Source organism: Pangasianodon hypophthalmus, chromosome 26 (assembly GCF_027358585.1).
Source record: "Pangasianodon hypophthalmus isolate fPanHyp1 chromosome 26, fPanHyp1.pri, whole genome shotgun sequence".
Lineage (NCBI taxonomy): Eukaryota > Metazoa > Chordata > Actinopteri > Siluriformes > Pangasiidae > Pangasianodon > Pangasianodon hypophthalmus.
This window is the reverse complement of record NC_069735.1, coordinates 6,300,029-6,322,110: the sequence shown is the minus strand read 5'-3', so window position 1 is coordinate 6,322,110 and position 22,082 is coordinate 6,300,029. Positions and strand designations below refer to the sequence as shown.

At 38.8% G+C, this 22,082-nt stretch overlaps 2 protein-coding genes across 3 annotated transcripts; one reads left to right on the top strand and one right to left on the bottom strand.

Annotated features, from left to right (window-relative positions):
* Nucleotides 1-718: 718 nt before the first annotated feature.
* On the top strand, nt 719-20,134 carry tfdp1b (transcription factor Dp-1, b). Of its 2 annotated transcripts, none has more exons than XM_026931690.3 (12): nt 719-956; nt 4,378-4,460; nt 7,681-7,747; nt 9,321-9,427; nt 11,665-11,792; nt 12,895-13,057; nt 13,525-13,671; nt 15,119-15,187; nt 15,285-15,433; nt 15,514-15,680; nt 17,497-17,551; nt 18,343-20,134. In XM_026931690.3, exons 2-12 carry the CDS (start codon nt 4,446-4,448, stop codon nt 18,491-18,493), a joined length of 1,218 nt encoding a protein of 405 aa, XP_026787491.1. In that variant the 5' UTR covers nt 719-956; nt 4,378-4,445; the 3' UTR covers nt 18,494-20,134. The 2 variants fall into 2 exon arrangements, with proteins under 2 accessions (XP_026787491.1, XP_026787492.1); XM_026931691.3 differs by having other exon boundaries at nt 4,322-4,460.
* On the bottom strand, nt 19,517-21,986 carry LOC113537621 (potassium-transporting ATPase subunit beta). Its single transcript, XM_053230105.1, has 7 exons — nt 21,835-21,986; nt 20,594-20,722; nt 20,372-20,485; nt 20,080-20,285; nt 19,940-20,002; nt 19,764-19,856; nt 19,517-19,675 (listed from the first exon to the last, which is right to left on the bottom strand). Exons 1-7 carry the CDS (start codon nt 21,944-21,946, stop codon nt 19,517-19,519), a joined length of 876 nt encoding a protein of 291 aa, XP_053086080.1. The 5' UTR covers nt 21,947-21,986.
* Between the last annotated feature and the right edge of the window lie 96 nt (nt 21,987-22,082).

The window sequence follows — 22,082 nt, the reverse complement described above, 5'->3', positions numbered from 1 at the left end:
TGTTACTATAGAAACAATAACATATAGTATTAGAAGGAGTCTCTGGTTGTTACTATAGAAACAATAACATATAGTATTAGAAGGAGTCTCTGGTTGTTACTATAGAAACAATAACATATAGTATTAGAAGGAGTCTCTGGTTGTTACTATAGAAACAATAACATAGTATTAGAAGGAGTCTCTGGTTGTTACTATAGAAACAATAACATATAGTATTAGAAGGAGTCTCTGGTTGTTACTATAGAAACAATAACATATAGTATTAGAAGGAGTCTCTGGTTGTTACTATAGAAACAATAACATATAGTATTAGAAGGAGTCTCTGGTTGTTACTATAGAAACAATAACATAGTATTAGAAGGAGTCTCTGGTTGTTACTATAGAAACAATAACATATAGTATTAGAAGGAGTCTCTGGTTGTTACTATACAGCCGGCACTAATGTCAGAGCTGGTGTTATAGAAAAAAAGAACAGGAGTGTGTGTGTGTGTGTCTGTGTGTGTGTATGTGTGTGTGTGTGTGTGTGTGTGTATGTGTGTGTATGTGTGTGTGTGTGTCTGTGTGTGTGTGTGTGTGTATGTGTGTGTGTGTGTCTGTGTGTGTGTGTGTGTGTGTGTGAGCCGCTTCAGCCTCAACGGCGCGCCAAAAACTGAAAACAACTCGTGGGCGGGGCTGCGAGCTGGACGCCGTGCATACGTCACATCGTGCGTATCCAATCACAACACAGCACCGTAGGACACCGCCAAGATTAGTTTGATGGCTAACTCAACAATATAGCTGGGCTTGTAGTGGCTCCGCTAGCTAACCTCCATAGCGAGCTAGCTAGCCTGCCTCACACCACCACCCTCACTCCCAGCCAGCACCAGGCTTCACCCGAAACGGGTGTTTACGACCTCTAAAGTAGCAACAAAGCCAAAACTTATAATGACGACACGAAGTGTGGAAACTTAGCTGAGGTAAGCGACACAACACCAACAGTCCGTCCTGTGCAGATAATAGCGGCTGCTATCAGGACTAACCTAGCTAACGTTAATTATAGTTAGCCAGCTAGTAAGGTAGCTTGCTAGCTCCAGTTAGCAGAACTCAGGCCTCTGAGCTGGCTAAACACTTAGCTCAGCAAGCTTGTTAACACTTAGTTTTAAAGGTAGAGCCGCTAAACTTCCCTCTCTGTAAACTGGTTTATTTGGATTTCCTTAAAGTGAAACTGCATTATATCCTGCCGCATTGATGAAGCGTTCCTTCACTCCAACTTTACTCAATTATAGTTTATCATTTCAGAAACAGAAGCGGTTTCTTTCGTGTTGTGAGTTTCTCATAGCTAAATTTTCGCCCAGACTCAAAACTCAAAAGTTGTTTTATAAATCTGCCTACTTCACCAAAACTAGAGATATTCCACAAAGAGTGGCTCAGGCATGTAGTTAGTTTAATAAAATAAATAAATACCCAGATGGGGCATTTTTGTAATAATGTCTTGTTGCCACATTGTTTGTGTATGGCTTATAGTTTTTTTTTTTATTATCATTTCCACATACTCGACATGCTTCCTCCCCCCAGAGAGATAATATTTGTTTCTTTCCCTTCACATCTACATAAAAATATTATTTCTGCTCTTGTTTTTTTGTAAATCAAACTTAGTCTCTTTTCTATTGGACAATTTGAAATCATAAAGTCACAGCAATTCAGAGGTGACTTGAACACTGCACAAAGGAGCCTGAGGCTTTATATTTATTTTATAAATATTTAACACAGTACTCAAACTCGATATAATGTGTGTTTAACAATAATAAGGTTACTGCAAAAGCCACATCGGTGGCACATGTGCAGTGTTCAGAGTTTTAATTCAGTACAAAATTATATTTTAATTTTCCATCAGCTATTTTGAGAAAGAATGATAAGAATAATGATACCTGTGATATTTCAGAAATGTAACAATGTGTTATGTAACAATATCAATATTATATTTTCATATCAGCCAACATTCGTGTGTTAACTAGGGGTTTAACAGAGTAGTCGACTGACACTACAATGGATATAAAAGTCTACACGGCTCTGTTAAAATGGCAGGTTTTTGTGATATAAAAAAAAAAAAAAAAAAAAAAAATGAAACCAAGATAAATCATGTCAGAACTTTTTCCACCCTCAATGTGAAATTACAACGTATAAAAATGAAGTGAAAAACAGAAACCTTTTAGGGAAAAATAAGTTGCATAAGTGTGCACACCCTTTGACAGTTGAGGATATGGCTGTGTTCAGAGTGAACCAATCACATTCAGTCTCATGTACAAAAGAAATGATCATGCAGCCGTCATCAGTGAAATTATTCTGATTAACCCCCAAATAAAGACCAGCAGTTTCTGTAGGATTTTCTTCGCATTTTCTTGGTTTCATCTGACTGCTGAAGCCATGGTCTACAAAAACCTTACAAAGCATGCATGATATCTCACTTCTTGAAAGATATCGATCAAGGAGAGAGGTATAAAAGAATTTCCAAAACATTAGATGTACCGTGGAACACCATGAAGGCCATCATCAACAAGTGGAGAAAATGGAGCACCACAGTGACGTTACTAATAGCAGAAGGTCCATCCAAAATTTATAAAATGACAAGACAAAAACTTACCAGGGAGGCTGCCAAGAGACCTACGGCAACATTAAAGGAGCTGCAGGAATATCTGACAAGTACTGATTACTCTCTGCATGTGACAACAATCTCTTGTATTCTTCACATGTCTGGGTTATGGGGTAGGGTGGCTAGACAGAAGCCCTTTCTCACAAAAAAACATCCAAACTCAACTAAATCACCTTAAACCATGTGGCAAAATGTGTTATGGTCTGATAAGGTATAATAATTCCATAATTCCAAAAGGCATGTTTAGTGCAAAAAAAAAAAAAAAGCACATCACCAGAAGAACACCATACTCACGGTGAAGCATGGTGGTGGCAGCATCATGCTTTAGGGCTGCTTTTCTTCAGCCAGAACTGGGGCTTTTATCAAGGTGGAGGGAATCATGAATAGCTACAAATACCAGTCGATTTTAGTGCAAAACATTCAGGTGTCTGCCAGTAAGCTGAAGATGAAAAGGAATATCACCTTTCAGTACGACAGTGACCCAAAGCAAACATCCAATCAACAGAGGAATGACTTAACCAAAAGATCAGTGTTTTCGAATGACCTAGCCAGCGCCCCGACCTCAGTGTATTAGTTTAGGGGTGTGCACACTTAAGCAATCACGTTATTGTAAGTTTTTTATTTTTCCTATTTTTCACTAAAATGTTTGTTTGTTTTTCACTCAATTTTTATATGCTGTAATTTCACATTGGATGGAAAAAGTCCTGAAATTATTTACCTTAGTTTCATTTTCTTACATCACAAAAACCTGCTATTTTATCGGGGGTGCGTAGACTTTTTATATCTGTTTAATATGGCCAAAAGTTGCTGGACCCCTGATCATTTTGAGTGTTTCCGCATGGCGTTGCAGCGGTCAGGTGGTACAACTTGGAGCTCTTAGAAATTTCATAGTTTACAAGTTGTAATTATGAGTTCTACAAGGACGTGATTGCTTTTTACAAGTCAGAATCTAGTAATTACAATAATTGCAACATGGCGTGAATGCAGCTTAAGAGGCCCAAACCTGTTCCAGCATGACAATGCTGCTGTGCACAAAGTGAGCTCCATGAAGACACGGTGTGTTTAAGGTTGGAGTGGAAGAACTCGAGTGTCCTGCACAGAGCCCTGACATGTTTCAGGCTAGATGAAACCAGTTCTACAGTCAGCTGCACATTGTGGAAGACTGCACTGGAGGGAAAACAAATTTCTTGTGTCAATGGAACGTTACAGCATCATACATTTTAATGTTTAAAAAAATATAAGCAAATAACTCATTTAAACCATGAAAGCCATAAAAGAGAAGGTACTAAAGATGAGTGAATGATTAAGTAAATCCCAGTTTACACTAGACACAGTGAACAGTGTTTAATATGCTCTCATTTCAATCAAAGTGGCTTTTCACCGTCCCGTGAGCTTCATATCTGACCGCTTCCTCCCACACGCATGAGAGTAAACTTTTTGTTGGGTCTTGCCGTAACTCAGCCTTAATGCAGACCACTATTTAAATCTTCCATGTTTAAACGTCTGATGGTTTCATAAATAGTGTGAAATGATACACGGAGATATATGTAGAGTTTTCTATTTTCATTCTTAAGAGTGTAGCCTAAAAAGCATTATAGCTGGAAATGTAAATTGTTGCGTGTGCGTGTGTGTGTGTGTGTGTGTGTGTGTGTACCTCTGCTGGAATCCTTTTGTTGTGGAACTACTGCACAGTTTCAGTTCTGTAATGAAGCGAATGTGGAGGATCTGAACTGTCCATCTTCCTCCAGGGAAAGTAGACCAGAAGCTGAAACGTGCAGTGGGGAAGACGCTCTTGCAGCCTCTGCAAGAGCCAAACATGATGGCAAGAGATGTAAGTGTGATGGGACCATTGACAAACAGCACGTCACCATCATTACAGCGTAAAAGTCTAAAAGAGGAAACTGACATTTGCTGATCCACACTGAACATTACAGGATGTGTAGCATGTGCCACTGGGCTGCTGCTTGGCAAATTGTAAAATCCACACTGTTGTATCTGCTTCCTGTTTATCACTCGAGTTAGTTGTATGGAAGTTGCATGTGATAAAACATGTCGTTTATGTAGATCTGTTGTTAAAAGCACTGTTTTTATTTTGTTGTCCTTTCTGCACTTTATATTGGACTGGGAAATATATTGAGAAGAAACTACCACTGAATGCTTGTGAATAATGATGAGCTAAGACTTCTTAAATACCTCTGTACTTTTTTTTTTTTTTAATTCCTTCCTCACTCTTTATATGTTATAAATCCTTCATGGGACCTTTAATGACTCAAAACACAGACAGGCCTCCACACATGATTATTTTTCTCTATTTGTAAAATTTTTATTTATTTATTTATTTTAAATACTCAAGGTTTTTTTTTTTTTTTTTGTTTTTTTTTTTTTTTTTTTTTTTTGGACATTTCGGGTCATCATGCTCTTTTTCGTGGGTCTTTGCATGTTTGAATCTAATCTCCACCATGTCCAGCGGGGTCAGATGAGATGACGAGGCACAGTTCCTGTGTGTACATTACCGCAGTGGAGTGCACTGCTCGCTTGATAGCCTTCTTCGGCTTCTGTCGCAAACTAGATTTCTTGCGTTTAAGATTATTAACAGCAGAACATCATTACTTGTGCCTGGTGTTGCTCTGTGGTGGAAAAATCTGTATCGTCTGTGCCTGGGACAAGCTAATTTAATTTCTGGGCTATTCTTTTATTCATAGTTTGCAGAACAAAAGTCCTTTGGTATGCATATTTAAATGTAAGGTGCTTCAGGGTGAGGTGATGCACCTCGATGCTAGACCCAACACGTCAGCTGAGGCACAACCTTTTATAGTGATTTTTAGTACACAGAGTAATTAGTGTACACAGATGACAGGCGATCATTTCAGAATGAAGAACACACAGCTATGTGGAACCGCTGATGAAACCGAGCAAAATAAAGTGCAGCACAAGCTTTTTAACACTCCTACTAGAAGTAGCAGTCATCTCATGATTAAACATTGAGACAAAATAAAGCCGCTAGCCCAGGGGTGTCGAATCTTATCCGGAAAAGGCCGGTGTGGGTGCAGGTTTTCATTCCAACCAAGCAGAAGCCACACCTGAGTCTATTGAAAGCAAAGATCAACTGATTAACCATGTGGACTCAGGTGTGGCTCCTGCTTGATTGGAATGAAAGCCTGCATCTATACTGGTCCTTTGTGGAGAAGAATGGACACCTCTGTGTTAGCCAGACTTGATTGATATCTGTATTTGTATCTGTATGTGAGAACAGAACACCATGAGTTTGAACTTTTGCCAGTGACTTGAAATTTAAAAAAAAAAAAAATCCTATTTTTCTTCACTCATCAGCCAGCTCTCCCCTATCATACGACAGCTATCAAGCAGGGAGAGTGAAGGCTAAAACGTGCTTCCTCCGAGACACGTGAAGCCAGCCAGACTTCTATATCCAGCTACTGCTCATGTTGTGTCACTAGGAAGAAGGTGCTATCCACCCTCTTCTACATACAGTCAGGTCCATAATTATTTGGACAGTGACAAGTTTCATAATTTTGCCTCTCTACACCACCACCATGGATTTGAAGATATGATTGAAGTATAGACATTCAGCTTTAATTCAAGGGATTTAATAAAAATATTTCATTACCTTTTTAGGAATTACAGGCATTTTTTTTTTTTACATAGTACCTCCATTTTCACAGGCTCAAAAGTAATTAGACAAACATTAAAATAATTGTTATATTTAATATTGGGGCAAATCCTTTGCAGTCAGTGACTGCCTTAAGTCTGGAACCCATGCACATCACCAAGAGTTTCCTCCCTTGAGATGCTTTGCCAGGCCTTTACTGCCGCTGCCGTCAGTTGCTGATTGTTTGTGGGTCTTTCTGCCTTTAGTTTTGTCGTCAGTAAGTGAAAAGCAGCTCAGTTGGGTTGAGGTCATCAGACATTTAAGAACATTTGTTTGCCTTAAGCCCTTTGTTTTGCTTTGCGGTACGTTTTTGTGTCATTATCCATCTGTACTGTGCAGCGCTGTCCTATCAGTTTTGCAGCGTTTAACTGAATCTGAGTAGAAAGTATATCTCTGTACGCTTCAGAATACATCTTGCTACTTCTATCAGCAGTCACATCATCAATAAACACCACTGACCCAGTTCCACTGGCAGCCATACATGCCCATGCCATAACACTGCCTCCACATGTTTGACAGATGATGTGGTATGCTTTGGATATCTCTCCATACTCTTCTCTTCCCATCATTTTGGTTAATCTTGGTTTCATCTGTCCAAAGACTTTTTCCAGAACTGGGCAGGCATGTTTTTTTTTTTTTTTTTAAAAAGATGTTTTCTAACAAAGTCTTATCTGGCCTTTCTGTTCTTGAATGTTACCAGTGGTTTGCATTTCTGAGGTAAACCCTCTTTACTTACATTCATGAAAACTTTGATTGTAGACTTTGACAATGATACGCCTACCTCCTACAGAGTGTTCTTGACTTGGCTAGATGATGTGAAGAAGTTTTTCCACAGGGATCATCCACATTAGTTGTCTTCTGTGCCTTCTGGTGTTGCTGAGCTCGCCAGTGCATTCTTTCTTTTTAAGAATGTACTAAATTGTTGATTTGGCTAAATGACATTTGGACCACATATTGAGTTCTCATGAACAGCTACCAAATATAAATTCAACACTTGGAATCTCCAGACCTTTTATCTCCTTAATTTTTCATGAAATAAGGAGGAAACAGACCACATCTGATGATGAATATACTTCAGTCAATTGTCCAATTACTTTTGAGCCTGTGAAAATGGAGGGACTCCAAAAATGGCTCTCCATTCCTCATGTTAGCTACCACTTTTTAGCCTAGTTAGTCAGAATTCTGGCCAGTCAGAATATGGACTGGACTGTGGGTTAGTCAATAAATGTATGATTTATCCACCCTCTCTTATGCACTAAACTAAAGAATCGCTGTGATTAGGACCCCTTTTTTTTAAGGCCACTAACTCAATCTGATGCCTAATTGTGACTCTGACCACTAACCCTCTTTCTTTTTTTTTTCTTTTTCCTTTCCCCCCTCAAAGGGTGGCCTCAAAGAAACCAGTGGAGAGCTGAAGGTTTTTACCACTCAGAACGTGAGTCCTGGAACAGGTGAGTACGCCTCGGAATCCGGGTGTGCAGTTCACTGGAGCAGGTAGAACACAGTGTGTGTCGTTATTTATTACTTTGCACGTCTGTACATGTTATTGTTAAGGAACACTGATGAGACACAGCTTTTAGATTCAGGAATAGGCCATCTGAGTTTAAGTACCTTTCTCACAGGACATTGGAGGCTTGATGCAAATTCTCGTTATGCTTGTATGCATGTTAACGTTCTTTTGCAGTTAGCCTTTAATAATTTCTGTGTCGCTGGACTCTCAGACAGTGATAGCAGTGAGGTTTGCTTGGAATAAAAAAAAAATGCTCCAGCTGTCTAATGTGTATACACTGCATCTGTCTCATTATGTGCGATTATCACAAACTTAATAAATAAATTCAGAAATACTTCTGCTGCTACTACTACTACAGATTCTGCTACAAATTCTGTAACTAGTCCCATCTCTGAAAGGGCTGCGCCGTATAACTATATAACATTGATAATGTGATAAATTGTCACATTACAGTTTTCTGAGACATCACAGCTATGATTAAAAAAAAAAAAAGTTTCTAATGACAATTGCAAACTCTGACAGAAATGAGCTTTAAAGTAAGATGTAAGAGTCTTTCCCCCTTCTCTTCAGTGTTAAATCATTTATTTTGCAGACATTGAATAAAACAATTCGACTAATTAAGTTTTTCCACTTTCTTGTATGCAACAGTGTTTTGCTGAGAGTTTCAGTGTATAGCTTACGTATATATTGTGATACGTGACCTGTATCATAGAAATGTTTTCAAGAGTCTTGATCTACATGTCATATTGCCCACCCCTATTCACAAGTACCTTTGAGGAATTGATGAAATCATTCTATAAATATTTTAACATCAGTTAATTATATTTATTACTTGGATGCTGCTGAAAATTGTCAGCGGAAAATGGTCAAAAACAGCATTTTCAGCTGAAAGAAAAAAAACTGAACATATAGTCTTATAATGAAGTGTCAGATCTAACACTTTTAATTATATTATAATTATATGTTAATAGGGTTAGTAATTAGAAAGTGGTTACATTTTTTGCTCAGGGCCTTCAGCCCGTGGCTGTAGAAACTGTAGTCCATATACTGTGTATATATACAGGAACCACCAGGCACTTGGGAGAAAAAGGTGCCACTCATCTGTTTTAGTTCTGGTGTAGACACTAGAAAAGTTGTCATGCACACTTTCTTAATTGCTGAACATAACATCTTGTCACCTAGAATAGAAAGAAAGTGTCTCTAGCTAAACTCACAGATAAACAGCTTGTGAAAGAACTTTTCATACAATACACCACAAACTTTTGTATAATGCTTGTTAAAGTTTTAACACCATGCATGAAGACCAGTGTGTATAATTGTCTCCAGCAGAGGGCAGACGTCCAGGGCATGTTGTGAACTGAAAATACAGAGCTCTGTTTTACCCAAGAACATAACAGAACATTAACATTTTGTTGCCTTGCACCCGGATGTTAACTCTTAAACAGACACACACTGCATCCTTCAGACCTTTTGTTAATATTGGACGTATTATTATCTGTGGCTTTCTCTGTCAGGTGCTGTGGTGTCTCTCGTGACTGTCCATCCTTCTTCTGTCACCGGAGTGAAGCAGATAATGCCTAAAGCGCTCGGTGCCCCTGGCGTTAATGTGCTTTCACATGTGGTAAGACATCTAAGGGTCATAACCATCCAGGGTAACTGGCGTGACTACACCGCTCATCTTGTTTTGACTGTCAGTGTCTCTGACTATGTGATAGGACTTTCCATTCCCAAATAAGGCTAATCTCACCTGCACCAGAGCTCCTTTCCCTTCTCACAGGTTCTACCTGTTCCCGAATTAGAGCCCGGGCTCCCTCTAATACCTCGTCTCTCCTCCAATGAGGTTTCCCCATCCTTCCTTTGAATATGTATGGAGAACAAGAGCGATAAAATCCTCCATTAACATTAAGCGAGGTGACCTGTGAGACTTCCACCTAAGCTGATCACAGAAGTTTGGAGTCAGCAGGATTAGAGCGCAAATCATCGCCATCATCCAATTATAGACACAAGCTCTCAGCCAGAGCTGGGTGGGAGATGGACACTGGGATATTGTTGGTTGTCTTTGTCTCACCACTATAAATGATACAATGATGTTAGGCCAAATGTTTGTGAAGTTTTCTGAGGCTAGCATCATCAATGTTCTAGTTTGCGTTTTTATTTTAGCAGCTTAAAGGTTATTGTTGGCCACCAGAAATGAGCACCTGGAACATGATTTGTATTAACACAGTATTTGATATTCTGAACTCAGCAAACACATGCTTTTCTCTGAATGAATCAAAGAGTTCAAACTGTCTGATGTTGACAGTATGGCTTGGATAAAGGAGAAAATGGAAGGGGTGAGAGCTGCACACTGAACCTTTTTCCTCCATAGATTCAAAAACCTTTTAACTGCAAGTTTTACCATTCAGAGATTAGTTTGCTTTCTGTTAACTCCGTATGGAGCCACAAACGGCCAGCACAGATGATCATCACCATCGATGATGTAGAAATGTTTTTATTTACTATTTAATCTTGCCCTGGCATCTTCCTGCAAAGATAGTGTAAGGAGCCAGTTTAACAAAGAGTGGTTAAAAAGATGTATAAACCTTCCTGGTTAAGTGTGATTTTTGTCACAGAAACAGAAAAATGTCAAATCATTTCAACTGAATGTTGCACTTTAATCAAGTTGTTGGATAGCTATGTGTCATAGAGAAATGGACGCAAGTTTAATCCTTTCAGTTTGTAATCAGATATCTGATTATTCGATTGTCTGTGATGCTGTTGCGCTGCAGTCGGAATTATATCTTTAAATACAATTTTCTCCCTTTTCGCTTTTGGCAGACTTTAAAATGCTACACAGTTACTGATTCTGGTTGAGATGCATACAAAAGAGAAACATTTCAGTTCAGGAAAGTCTGTAGTTTTATATAGTATAGTATTTCCTACTATATAGTAGGAAATGTCAAAATTTCAGCATGTGAAGGTTTTCCCAGGCCTCTACGCAAATACAGTGGGATTCCCAGTATGTATTTATGTATATGTGTGTACACACACACACACACACACACACACACACACACACAATATGGGTTTGTGGACATCCATTCATCACACCCATGTATGCTTTTTTTTTGAACATCCCATTCCAGATTTATTCCCCATTTGCTGTTAAAATAACGTCCACTCTTCTGGGAAGAATTTCCACTAGACCTTGGAGTGTGTCTGTGGGGATTTGTGTTCATTCAGCTATAAGAGCATTAGTGAGATCAGGCACTGATGTTAGGCGAGAAGTCCTGGGGTGCAGTCATCGTTCCAGTTCATCCCAAAGGTGTTCAGTGGGGTTGAGGTCAGGGCTCTGTGCAGGACACTCGAGTTCTTCCACTCCGACCTTCACACACCATGTCTTCATGGAGCTCGCTTTGTGCACAGAGGCATCGTCATGCTGGAACACGTTCGGGGCCTTTAGTTCGAGTGAAGGGAAATTGTAATGCTACAGCATACAGAGGCATTCTATACAGTTGTGTGCTTACAAGTTTTTGTTAAAAGTTTAGGGAAGTCCCACATATGGGTGTGGTGGTCAGGTGTACACAAACTTTTGGCCATATTGTGTATGTGTGTGTGTGTGTGTGTGTGTGTGTGTGTGTGTGTATATATATATACACATACACATGTATATGTTGTTGTTAATAATAATAAATATAATATTATACTTGGAGGATCTGTAAGGTTTTCCAGCCTTTGGAGACTGGTTCTTAAAACTGTATAAACCACTTTTTTGTTAACAATGTTGAATCAGTGGCGGTTTTTATTCTTACACTTGTTTAAAGGGCATGTTGAGAGATGGTAAATTTTGAGAATTAATTGTGTAATCTGTATCTGTAGGTGATCGGCACTCCTCAGAGGCCCACTGCTCCTGCTGGTGCTGCTCTATTAACCAGCCCCAGAACTCCCAGTGCTCAGTTCCTCACACCACAGACACACACGCGAGAGTCTTCGCCCTGGTCCAGTGGGTAAGTCATATGTATCTCTGTACACCTCTCTGGATCTCAGCAGGATTTTTAACCACAGTAACACAACCTTTTTTTTTAAAAATGACCACTGAGGGCCAGTTGTCTCAGTCCCCATGCTGGCCTTATGCAGTATCAGAGGCATCTTTTCTTAGCAGCTGTGGTTAAATAATGCCACTTACTTGCAGGTTGTTTGTTTATTCACCTACATTGTAATATTTATTATCTATTTATTAGAACATAGATTTCCAAGCACTTTGTAGCCAGGGTGTAAATTTTTACTGACCTCCTTATCATTGAGACTTCTTTTTTTTTTTTTTTTTTTTTTTTTATATGATCCAGCAATTCAAGCATTAGAATTATGCAAACATGTATCATTATATTTATTGGATCCATTGGAGCTTTTATTCCTGAATCTTTCACGCACAAAACCCAAACCAGTTACTTTCATTAAATTTATTGTTAAATCCAAGTATTTACACTTTTAAGCTACTGAGCTTTAGATTGAACCCACACAATGTAAGTGACCAGTCTATTAGGGTTTAAACTACACAAACTGATTTGCTCTAAAAAAAAATGTACAAACATTAAAACAAAACACATTTAATTGTAGTTAATGGTTATTTACACCACCATACTGTCATTATAAAAACAATAATAATAAAATCACAGAACCTCTGGTTAGACATCACAGACCCTAGTATTAAAGAGATTAATTAGATATTAGTTATATGTGTTATAGGTCAACATGAATATTTTGTAATTAAAAGATGATTGAAACTATATTTGTTCAACTTAGTCATAGTCTAGAATACAGTACTTAAATAATCATAGGGTGACTGTATCCATGAAAATAATACCATCATTCCTGCCAGTGCTAAAAGCAGGATAACTCTTCACCCTAAAGGGTGTAAAATAATTTGGTAACAGCAGGGGCCTAGACACCATAGTTTTCACTTTGCAGCCAAGAACACTGGATTTGAAATCGTACAATAACTGTAAAGTTTCGGAGAGCAGATTGATGGCTCTAATTCAAGGTACCACCACAAGGCTTAAATATCAGAGATCAGCAAATCATCTTAATGACTGTTTTTCTCCCCTACAGACGCAGCAGTAGAAGAGGGGACAAGAATGGGAAAGGCTTGAGACATTTCTCCATGAAGGTATGCGAGAAGGTTCAGAAGAAAGGTGTAACCTCCTATAATGAGGTCGCAGACGAGCTGGTGACTGAGCTGAGTTCTGGAGACAACATCTCTCCCAATGAATCCGTAAGATCTCACCATTAACATGGGCTTCTGTTAGGTCGGGTTGTGCCTTTTTATTACTGTGTCTCAAATACATTGTTAATAAAATACATACAGTGGAATGTTGGGGTGGAAAGAGTAGATAAGATGGATAAAAGCAATTTATATATATTAGATTTATAAAGTAAGTTAAAATACATCTAACTTTACTGTGTCATGCACACATAGACGTTCCTAGAAGAGTTTGGTACTCAAATTTACTTTTCTGACTAGATACTAAGGATTTGCTGACCATGAAAAATCAGCTGAAGTTTCAAATGTTTCCCAAAATCTAAAATTATCACATAAAAAAAAAAAATTAGATTGTCTCACCTTCTAGACCTTTTCTTGTCTATATTTTATATTATTTCCCACAGTAATAAAAACTGAGTTGTTTTTTTTTCTTCTTGATTGATCTAACTTAGATTTTCCATATGTTCCTGTACCAACAGCATGTTTATGACCAGAAGAACATTCGGAGGCGGGTATATGATGCACTAAATGTCCTAATGGCGATGAACATCATCTCCAAAGACAAGAAGGAAATCAAATGGATCGGCTTCCCAACCAATTCTGCTCAGGAGTGCAAGGAACTGGAGGTTAGAAACCAATATATACACATGCATACAACATGCATAAAGTACAGCTCAATGCAAGAAAGACATTTTACATTTTAAGTCCTGTAAGTTGCAAGCTGGGACCTCCATGGATCGGACTTGTTTGTCCAGCACATCCCACAGATGCTCGATTGGATTGAGATCTGGGGAATTTGGAGGCCAAGTCAACACCTTGAACTATTTGTCATGTTCCTGAACGATTTTTGCAGTGTGGCAGGCGCATTATCCTGCTGAAAGAGGCCACTGCCATTAGAAAGTACTGTTGCTGTGAAGAGGTGTACTTGGTCTGCAACAATGTTTACGTAGGTGGTACGTGTCAAAGTAACATCCGCATGATTGCCAGGACCCAAGGTTTCCCAGCAGAACATTGCTCACAGCATCAAACTGCCTCCACTGGCTTGCCTTCTTCCCATAGTGCATCCTGGTGCCATCTCTTCCCCAGGAAAGTGACACATGACCCCGGCCATCCACATGATGTAAAAGAAAAGGTGGTTCATCAGACCAGGCCACTTTCTTCCATTGCTCCATGGTCCAGTTCTGATGCTCACCTGTCCATTGTAGGCACTTTTGGCGGTGGACAGGGGTCAGCAGGGGCACTCTGACCGATCTGCAGCTACACAGCCCCATACGCAGCGAGCTGTGTGTTCTGACACCTTACTATCAAAGCCAGCATTACGTTTTTCAGCAGTTTTTGCTACAGTATCTATTCTGTGGGATCAGACCGGACAGGCTCTGGCCCTTGTCCATGGGTGCATCACTAAGCCTTTGGCACCCATGACCCTGTCACCGGTTCACCGGTTGTCCTTCCTTGGACCACTTTTGGTAGGTACTAACCACTGCACACCGGGAACACTCCACAAGACCTGCTGTTTTGGAGATGCTCTGACCCAGTTGTCTAGACATCACAATTTGGCCCTTGTCCAAGTCACTCTGATCCTTACGCTTGCCCATTTTTCCTGCTTCCAACACATCAACATCAAGAACTGACTCTTCACTTGCTGACTAATATATCCCACCCCTTGACAGGTGCCACTGTAATGAGATAATGTTATTCACTTCACCTGATAATGGTTTTAATGTTATGGCTGATCTGCGTATATGTTGAGCCTGTTGAGCTTTTCATGCTTTGAACAAGACTTAACAGTCAACACATTTACTACAAGTCTTTAGACATGTTTTAATAAGGCACATGCTAAGAAATTAACTACAGTACATTAACGTTAAGCTTGCTTTTATTATGAAAAGCTTATTAAATAGGTTTCTGTTTTTCTAACTGGAACCCCAGAGGGACCCAAACCTTTGCATGCAACTGTACATCCTGGCCAGTGGTTTCAATATGAGTGAAATCAGTAGAACATGCTTGATTTATGCATGCATGAAGTGTTATCTGTATACTGTACTGATTCAGAGTGTGTTTCCTTCACGAAAGGCTGAGCGCCAGAGACGACTTGAAAGAATCAAGCAGAAACAGTCCCAGCTTCAAGAGCTTATACTACAGGTACGCACACACAGGGGTATGAACATGTTTATTTAAACCAAGTTTATTATGGCTCCTAATCACACACTGTTGTATTGAACATAAAAAATAAATCTAGCAAATAGCCTTCAAGCGCCTAGTGCAAAGGAATCGCGAGGCAGAGCAGAAGAACCACAGACCTCCTCCCAATACGGTCATCCACCTCCCCTTCATCATTGTGAACACCAGCAAGAAGACAGTCATCGACTGCAGCATCTCAAATGACAAGTAAGACTCATGCTGACTTGTTCTCCTGCTGTCACGACATTCCTCAAGCATGCTCAGCATAAATTTGTTGTCCTCCGCAGGTTTGAATACCTGTTTAACTTTGACAACATGTTTGAGATCCACGATGACATCGAGGTGCTGAAGCGCATGGGCATGGCGTTTGGGCTCGAGTCAGGCAAATGTACGCCAGAAAATCTGAAGATAGCCCGGACCCTTGTACCTAAAGCTCTGGAACCGTATGTAACAGGTCAGAACTCAAACTCTTCTCAAAGAGCACAGTTCATCTTAGCTTTTACATCCATGGTGGGAGACATGGCGTAGTCTGTCTTTGAATCTGACACGGCATGAGCGCAATTTGAAAAGAAATTGTTGGCTGGCTTCACGTGTCTCTGAGGAACCACATATTAGCCTTCACCCTCCCTGGTTGGGAGCTGATGTAAAGTTAATCCAGTAAAATTTCATTGTCTACGCACTGTGGCAGTCTTTCACATGGTTTGGCTTTTAACCAACGCCAGAGTGTGCACTATACATGTATGCTACAATAAGCTGTGAAATATCTGAACTGAAGTATCACCCATGTGCTATTTAGGTGACAGGTATATACTGAATCTTTTATTTTGTAGTTTTTATAGGTAGAAACCACAGCCATGTAGCACTAAAATAGCCACTCTGCATGTTTTTCCCCTGATGAAGTTGTTTGTTGTGTTGGCAGTGTGTTTTGGGTCATTGTCTTGCTGCATGCTAGATTTATTTTTCCCATTAGACTGGATGCATTTCTCTGTAAATTGGCAGACAGAATGTTTCTGTAGACTTCTGAATTCATTCTGCTGCTACCAGCATGAGTTACAGCATCAATAAAGATCAGTGAGCTCGTTCCAGAAGCAGACGCGCAAGCCCAAACCATGACGCTACCTCCACCGTGCTTGAACGATGAGCTCGTTTGTTTTGGATCATGAGCAGATCCTTTCTTTCTCCACACTTTTAGAGGTTAATCGTGGTTGCAGTACTTTTGTGGCTCGTCTGTGTTTCTTTACAAATTCTAATCTGGCTTTCCAATTCTTACTGCTGATGAGTGGTTTGCATCTTGTGGTGTGGCTTCTGTATTTCTGCTCTCAAAATCTTCTTCGAGTGGTGAATTGTGATACCTTCACTCCTGCCCTGTGGAGGTTGTTGGTGATGTCACTGACTGTTTTTTTTCTTTTTTTTTTTTCTTTTTCTATTTTTCCCCTCTTCACAGCTCTCACAATGTTTTTGTCATCAACTGCTGTTGTTTCTTTGGCCGACCTGTTCGATGTCTTTTTTGTTAGTACACCAGTGGTTTCTTTCTTTTTCAGGGCATTTCAAATTGTTCTATTGGCCATGCCCAATGCTTGTGCAATGGCTCTGATCGACTTTTACTCTCTTTTCTTACATAGACAGTGCTCTGGTCTTCATGTTCTTTTTTTTTTAACAACAAATGCAGTCTTCACAGGCAAAACCCAGGGCTCAAACCAAGAATAGACATTCAGAGCTATTAATTGTTTAAACAATCAACCTAACAGGACACACCTGGGCAACAAGAAACATCTGTCAGTCATGACATGTTCCAGTATTTTTGATCACTTGTAGAATGTGAGCAAAAAGTTGTTTAACGCATCAAGAAACAAAAGCTGAAATTCTGATCTGTCTTTTAATATTCATCTTTTGATCTCAAACCCAAATGTCTTCAGTGTATAGCAAAAAAAAAAAAAATGGCCTTGCCGTTCCAATACTTTCGAAGGAGTGTAGGTACTGTTAATTCATCTGTAACATTAACTAACTTCACTGCTATGCAGAGTTCCAATACACATGGTTGATTAGATGTTATATTTATTTATTTGTTTTGAATAACTGATCATTTTACATGTAGATGCCTGGATTCAATAGGGCTGATTAAACTACAGCAAAACTGTGTTGTATCTGGGTTTTTTTTTTCTATGGAGTGAATTACTGAGAGCAGTATTTATACAATACCTGTACAATATAGCACAGTTGTGTTATATAAATAAATCTTATTTTATTCTAATTTGTTTGTGTTGGTTTAGATATGGCACAAGGCATCCACAAACAGCCCAATGGAGGCTATTCTCGTACAAACAGGTGAGTTCCTCTCTCAGAAATACAAACGCACTGTTGGAACTCTCAGAGCAATCATGCATGCACATAGTTTAGATTAGTTTTATAAGTATTTCTGTTTTTTTACCTACAATCTCAAATGGGATTCACTGAGCGCGCTGACCACGTAGGAGCAAATCTCAGCCGTGACCGAAAGAATTCACTTACTCGAGGATTGCAAATAAGATTCAGCATACATGCAATTATAAATACAACTTACCCAATTTACGGATGTTAAAAGAACCACTGATAATCATGAAGCCCGTGAGCATCGACTGAATAAATAGAATGACTCAGCACATGGTACCGACTGATGCCAATTCATTCAACTTTCTTTAGTGTTTGTAAACACTTTATAACACAGTGCTGCTGAATTCTCCAATCTGATTGGTCAGAAGGTGTTGATTAATTTTTGGTAGTGCCAGCTGTAATTGAAATTGCTGGTTTATTCTGAAGTGCTTGTTCTAATATGTTATCATTTCTATAGTAACAACTTGCACAAGGACTTGTATGCTAGATGCTTGTAGCTTGATCTCAGCGTAATGATAATGAACAGATTTAAAACGTTTCATTTAAGAAGATGAGGAGAGGAAATGATTGTTTATAGCTATGTAAATGTAACATTATATGTAACAAACAGAAAAAGTACACTGTGACGTTCATTAAGTATCACACCACCCTGTCGTTGATCATTTCCTATAACAGCATGCCTCATCTTTATTTGTTTATTTATTTATTTAATTTTATTTTTTAATTCCTTCCTCATCGTTTTATAGTGATAACGGAGCTGTTGCCACTGTGGCCTCCAGCTCCAACAGCTCATACCATGGCAGCTCTCGTGATACTCCAGCATCCTTCCTGGAAGACGAGGAGGAGGAGGATGATGAGGATGACGAGGACTTTGATGATGACGATGATGAAGATTAACTCCTTTGCCCTGCCTTTGCGTTAGTCTGCACCGCCTGCAGCATGGCGGTGTGTGTGGAGTGAGATGTATGTTCTAATAAGAGGTTTCTGTTCTTCTGTGGCCTCTACAAATCCTCATATGGTTGTATGTTCTAGCAACCCTTCACAGTCTGCTGAGCAAAGTGCAGCTGCCTTGTAAAGGACCTCAGTGGTGCTTTGGAAACAGACTTTTTTTTTTTTCAGTGTTTTTTGTTTTGTTTTGTTTTGTTTTGTTGTTTTTTTCCCCTTTTTATCCCCCTTTAACTGTTTATGATTCTGTTGAAACACTTTTTGCATTCTGTTGGAAGTTGAGACCTAATGCTCATGTGATCACTTTTCCTGTCCAAAGATTCATACATGAATTGTAATATGGAAAGCCATTTTCTTAACATTCAGCTTGATGTGGCAGATTTTTTTTTTAACTGTTCCCTTACTTCTTTTCATACAGGCAACTATTTTTCTTACCTTAGAAGGTTTTTGGAATGATTGAACACTTTCCACCGAGTGTCCCATTATAATAACCTTTGATCTGTAATTCCAAAGGCAGTATCTCTAGTTAAGAATGAATATTAAATTTCTGCAGGTGTTCATTTTTATGTAAATTCCTTTTTTTACAATTATTTTTTAAAGAACAACAAATATCCTACAGATAATATACATTTTATATGGGTTTATATGGACGTGGGGTTGTTCTGTAGTTCTTCTGTGTGTCTAAGCTTCTTATTTCAGGAAGGGCTAAGAAAAGCATAAGGTATTTGTAATCTTTTATTCATATCTTTATGACTTACTGTATGCTGATAATTAACTTACATACAATTTTAAATTAAGAAAATACATTTTTGGACAAGTAAATACAACTTGATTTTTTTTTTTTTTTTTAAATTCTTAATATTGTCTCTAATACAAAGGTTGATTTGCAAAGCAAGTTTTTTGTGTTATTGATTCATACTGGAATGACATGGAAAATAAAATTTAAAAAAGGCACAAACGTAATCTTGAACATGGCTAACTCAGTGCGGTTAAATGAAAGACCACTTTTCCTTCGTAGGGATCGTAGATGTTCTGATAAGCGATGTTGTTGGCCATTACCCTGCACTGGATCACCGCATGCCTCTGGTTAATGAGATCAAATTTTACAGCCACCAGCGGATTCACGTAGGATGGCTAGGAGAGAATACAACACAAGTTCACTGAGACGTGATGTTTACAGATATTTCTATGAAAGAGCAGAATACACGTTGAAGGTGCTGACCTGGGCCAGCTTGCCATAGTATGGAAAGTATGAGAGGTCGAGAGTTCCATTAACAGGATAGTACTCATAGCCACGAACATTATCTTGACCCTCCTATAAACAGACAAACGCTTCCCGTTAGGCTTATCAGTGATATCAGTGTTTGACATCCATCGACTAATATGGTCCACACTCACCAGCACGGTGCAGTTCACATATGGTGCGTGTCCTGTTCCGTTGTTTGGCAGGAAATTGATGACCTGAGAACAACAACGAGTAAATACTCAAATTCACTGTAAGCCAGCCTTTGGATTATTTCTACACAACCCTAACTTACCCTGTTCATCTTGATGATTACACATGGCTGAGCAGTGTTGTAACCAAATGTGGGGTCACCAATGCCAGAACAGTTACCCAGTGTGCTTTGGTAGAAAGGACAGGACCACTTTGTATGTTTTGGAGCGTTGTACATATGTTGGAAGAAGTACTTGCCAGTAGTACAGTTGTAATGATTGCATTGTGCCTGTGTGGTATCATTGTATGCTGAAATTAAAGGGAGAAGAAAATGGAGAATTAATTGTTAGGCCATATTCATTTTTGGAGTTTGTATAGGAAGAGTAGATACATACGTTTAAGGAACGTCTGAAGAATTTTGGAGTTCTTCATCCAGTTTTTCTTATCAGACATGTTGTAGGTGATCTCTAGCACTTCATCATTATACGTGTCCGGCCAAACCATTACACCTATAAAAAATTTTTAAAAAAAGCATGAAGCAATGTCAGCCTGAAAGCTGTGTGTGTGTGTATATCAATATGTATCACAATGAAAGACAGCTTTAAGGGTTTGCTAACCTGGCGATTTTAATCGATCCTGGTAGTCTGGGGTGTATGGGTCCACTGTGTACATGAGCACGTAGATGGCCAGGGAAAACAAGCCTGTCATCACCACGTAGAATGCTACATAATACAGGCTGATGTACACTGAAATAAAGAGTTGTATACATTGTTAAAAAAAAAAAAGAGGCAAGTTTAAAAGTCTTTTTTGCACCTCATTTTGCTCATTTTAATCACCAAGCAGCATGAAAATGTCCATATCTTGATATCCATCTGCAAAGAATTACTTATCTCTCTCTTATCTGTCAGCAACATTCACTAAAAAGCCGTGACTCGTTTTACCAAAAACAAATATACCATAATTCACTTCACACAAAAAGGGCATCAGAAAGTCATAAGAAGGTCATAGGTTGTGCGTCCTTGCTGACTGAATTTTGGAAAATACGCAGAATTCAAGCAAGACCCATTAAAGACAGAATATATCCTTGATAATTTGGCAAAAGACTACTGGTGCAGCTGTTCTATGAAAGAACAGTTAAAGCTGAGCTTTAAAGTTTTATTTTATAAATTGTTAAAAATGACCTGAGGTGAGCAGTAACAGTCTGGTTTTTAACAGTCTGGTGATTTACATGAGGGTTGTTTTTTGTTTTTTTTTTTTTGGTTTTTTTTTTTTTTTTTTTTTTTTTTTCCCTCTTTCTTCTTTCCCCCATCTACTTCTTTTGACTAGATTCCAAAAGGGAAATCTCTACTTTCTACATCACTACATTTTTCTAAAATTGTAAATGTCACAATGTGATTTTTTTTTCCTCAGTTCTCGCAGCTACAAGGAGATCAAAGATCTAAATTCCCAGCAAATCTAAGCTTTAACAGACTTGACAGCAAGAATGGAACTTGTAATCTGTCTGCTGCTATGTAATTCTAACACATTTTGTATGGTGACAGCTAGCTATTACCATTCAACTAGTTGGTATCATGATAGCTAAGATTTTAGGCAAATTTTAGGCTGCTGTTACTTAGCCTTTGCTAAGGTTTTCTGATTTTCCTTGGTGAAAGGTGCATCAATTTACTATGAGACATCTTTTTCTTTTTTGTGCCTTTACTTTCATACATTAAGTAAATTTAAGTATAAACATACTTTAAGTAAGTTTTTACTTTTCTACTTTAACTTGAGTGAGGAAATTGCTGTTCAACTTTTACCAGAATGTTCATTTAGATGATTAATTGCAATTTTACTTGAGGAAAGAATTTGCAGTACTTACCCCATCTTGCTGGTGTTCTACCCATAAATTTCCCTTCATCAGAATTCCAAACAAAATGGCCAAAATCCTGACACCTTTGGCCACAAGTTCTCTTTTCCTTCAGAGTAGCCATTGTTTAGGTCTTGACTGGGAGCTATTAGTTTGTAGAAAATCTTACCAAATCGTTAGTTTTCCAAATTAATTTACAAGCTGTCCTCTATCACTTGGACTACCTGTCTCTTTTGGGTATTTCTTTTGATTTCTCTGCG